The sequence below is a fragment of the Olea europaea genome, chromosome 13, assembly GCF_002742605.1.
Source record: "Olea europaea var. sylvestris chromosome 13, O_europaea_v1, whole genome shotgun sequence".
Classification (NCBI taxonomy): domain Eukaryota; kingdom Viridiplantae; phylum Streptophyta; class Magnoliopsida; order Lamiales; family Oleaceae; genus Olea; species Olea europaea.
Genome location: NC_036249.1, coordinates 21,638,308 through 21,640,967, shown reverse-complemented (window position 1 = coordinate 21,640,967; position 2,660 = coordinate 21,638,308). Strand labels below are relative to the sequence as shown.

The window sequence follows — 2,660 nt, the reverse complement described above, 5'->3', positions numbered from 1 at the left end:
TTTTTGCGACTCAAAAGCTACTTTTGGATCATTTGACTAATTTTACAATAATCCATACTTGTAGCAATGAAATACTATTATTCCTCCTCCAAGTGATAAATGATTGATTACAAATATCTAAATGATTTTTTCTAATTCGAAGAGCTTTTAGAAAAAGGTGGTCAAATGTGACTTTCTTTAAAAATACTTCTAAAATTATAAGCTCTTTTGAAAATTAATTTTCAAATAAAATTAAAATAACTTCTTCCAAATATTCTTTCATATAAAGGAAAAACAAAATTCATACTAGATAGGTGCGAAGTATTTTCAGAAAATTATCAAAATAGTCAACTTTTGACTTTTCAAAAGCCTTGTCAAATGGACTCAACATCTATGGAGATACAAAATATTTATAATTAGAAATGCAAAAAATAATTCTAATTAGAAAATCATTTTTTATATAAATTATAGTATTATTGAATGTACAAGACAAAGCCTTCCTCCTACCATTCCATCACTACTTGTAGATTCTTAAATTAATTTAAAAACTTTTCACCACAAATAATAAATATTTTTGTTCAAGTTGGAACCCAGAAACAGCCTTTGAACAAACAAGAAAACTGACAAATGGAGGATGCTATATAAGAACATCCATGCTTAACAAACCAATGTCAAACACTTTTTGGAGCCTTCTACATAAGAGATAAGTATTTCTATTTCACGATACTTTATATATTTATACTTCTCGGGTAAAATACGGTGTTTTGAAAGAGTTTGGAGATTTTATGCTTAATTTCGCCATGAATCTATTAGGCATAGAAGTTCTCTTTTTCCACTTGATTTTCTTATTCTTCCATGTGAATGCACAAAGGCAATCAAATCAAGAGCAAGTTCCAAATTCCCAAGATGCAATCAGCAATTTTCAACCAAGTTTAGCAGTTGTAATTGGTATTCTTGCTATCATGTTTTCTTTAACTTTTATCCTTCTTGTTTATGCAAAGTTTTGTCACCGTGTGTCGCCTGTACATAACATGAACCAGCGAATTCAAGATGGATTGCCTCGGTCGAGGTCTCTTGTTTCAGGAATCGATATAACAGTAATCGAATCCCTGCCATTTTTTAGATTTTCGTCGCTTAAGGGATGGAGGGAAGGCCTTGAATGTGCCGTTTGTTTGTCAAAATTCGAAGATATTGAGATTCTTCGACTGTTGCCAAAGTGTAAACATGCATTTCATATTGATTGTGTTGATCAGTGGCTCGAAAAACACTCAACTTGCCCTCTTTGCAGGCAGAAAGTAAGCGCAGATGATCTTTCGCAATTGGCATATTCGAATAGTTTAAGATTTTTATGGAATAATCAGTCAGAAATCAGAGAGGAATCCAACATAGAATTATATGTCGAAAGAGAGGAAAGTTTTAAAGGGTCTTCGAGATTCAGCATCGGAAGCAGTTTCAGAAAATTATCCGATAATAGCAAGAAGGAAGAAGAATTGCCTATACGGGAAATTGTCGATGATTCTGACGAGAAAGACGAAAAGATTCTTCACAAATTCAATCACAAAATATCTGTTTCTGATGTTATGTTGAAGAATCGTTGGAGCAACTTAAGTTCTTCCGACCTAATGTTCTTGAATTCGGAGATGCTTAACGACATATCCAGTCGAAAATTTTCTTCTTTGGATTCGAGAAACGAGCAAAACAAATCCTTGGAATCAAGAAATATGGTTGAGGAAAGTGATCAGATCATAAATATAAAGATGGAGATGGAAAGAAAGAGAGTTTTTGAGGACAAAATCAAGCAAAGTGATTATTCCTTTCCATTTCCAAGTTTTCCTACAACCTCAGATGAATCGAAGCAGAATTCAAGATCTGAATCGAAAATTTCGAGTTCAGACAAGAGATCCATGTCTGAAATAACAGTTCATCCAAGATTCAACTACAGAGAATCTTCTTGTGTTCAAGAAAATAATTTCAAGGAGGAAAGAGTGAGAAGCCTATGGCTGCCTATTGCTAAAAAAACAGTTCAATGGTTTGCAAATAAAGAAAAATGGGCTCCACAGTCTCAATCTACAACCTCAAGAGAGAGGTTAAATTTGTAAATTCGGACAGTAGAAAGTTAAAGAAGTTGTGAATTTAGTTAGGGTTTGTAAATTATAAAACATGTCTTGACATTGAATTCTTTAGTTCAAGAGAGACAAACCTTTTTTGTACTTGTTTTTTTTATAGAGTTCTATTTCCTAATATTTAAATACTCAAAAGAGATTCGTAAATCCACATACTTGAACTTGATTCCAGTCTCGTTTCGAGGATGTTTTATGGCATTAGATTAGACAAGATTTGACGCGATTAAAGAAGAAAGTTCATATACAAGAAAATTTTTAAATTATTTAGTCCCGTCTAATGTACCAAAGTATCATAAATGTTTCTAATTTTTTGTCTTTCAAATAATACAATTTTAGTAACATGGACTAACTTAGGGAACAAGTTGTGCCAGCCAACATTGTCTTATGCCACATTCATTGAACAAGTGGGAAACCCTACGATTAGGGTTGGAGGAATCTCTTTCAAATAACAGAACTCACAATAGAGTAAAGTAATCAATTTTCCATTTTAACGTATAATAATTACTGAATATTGTTGCTTTATGGCCTAGCCCATAAATAACTAACCAAAAAAAAAAA

General features: G+C 32.3%; 1 protein-coding gene across 1 annotated transcript; it reads left to right on the top strand.

Annotated features, from left to right (window-relative positions):
• The first annotated feature begins 497 nt into the window (after positions 1-497).
• LOC111407856 (E3 ubiquitin-protein ligase ATL42-like) lies at positions 498-2,189 on the top strand. Its single transcript, XM_023037545.1, has one exon. It carries the CDS (start codon positions 765-767, stop codon positions 2,076-2,078), a length of 1,314 nt encoding a protein of 437 aa, XP_022893313.1. The 5' UTR covers positions 498-764; the 3' UTR covers positions 2,079-2,189.
• The last annotated feature ends 471 nt before the right edge of the window (positions 2,190-2,660 follow it).

Bases quoted from the DNA above. Each gene is read 5' to 3' on its own strand.
- LOC111407856 (XM_023037545.1), top strand. From the start codon at position 765: ATGCTTAATTTCGCCATGAATCTATTAGGCATAGAAGTTCTCTTTTTC.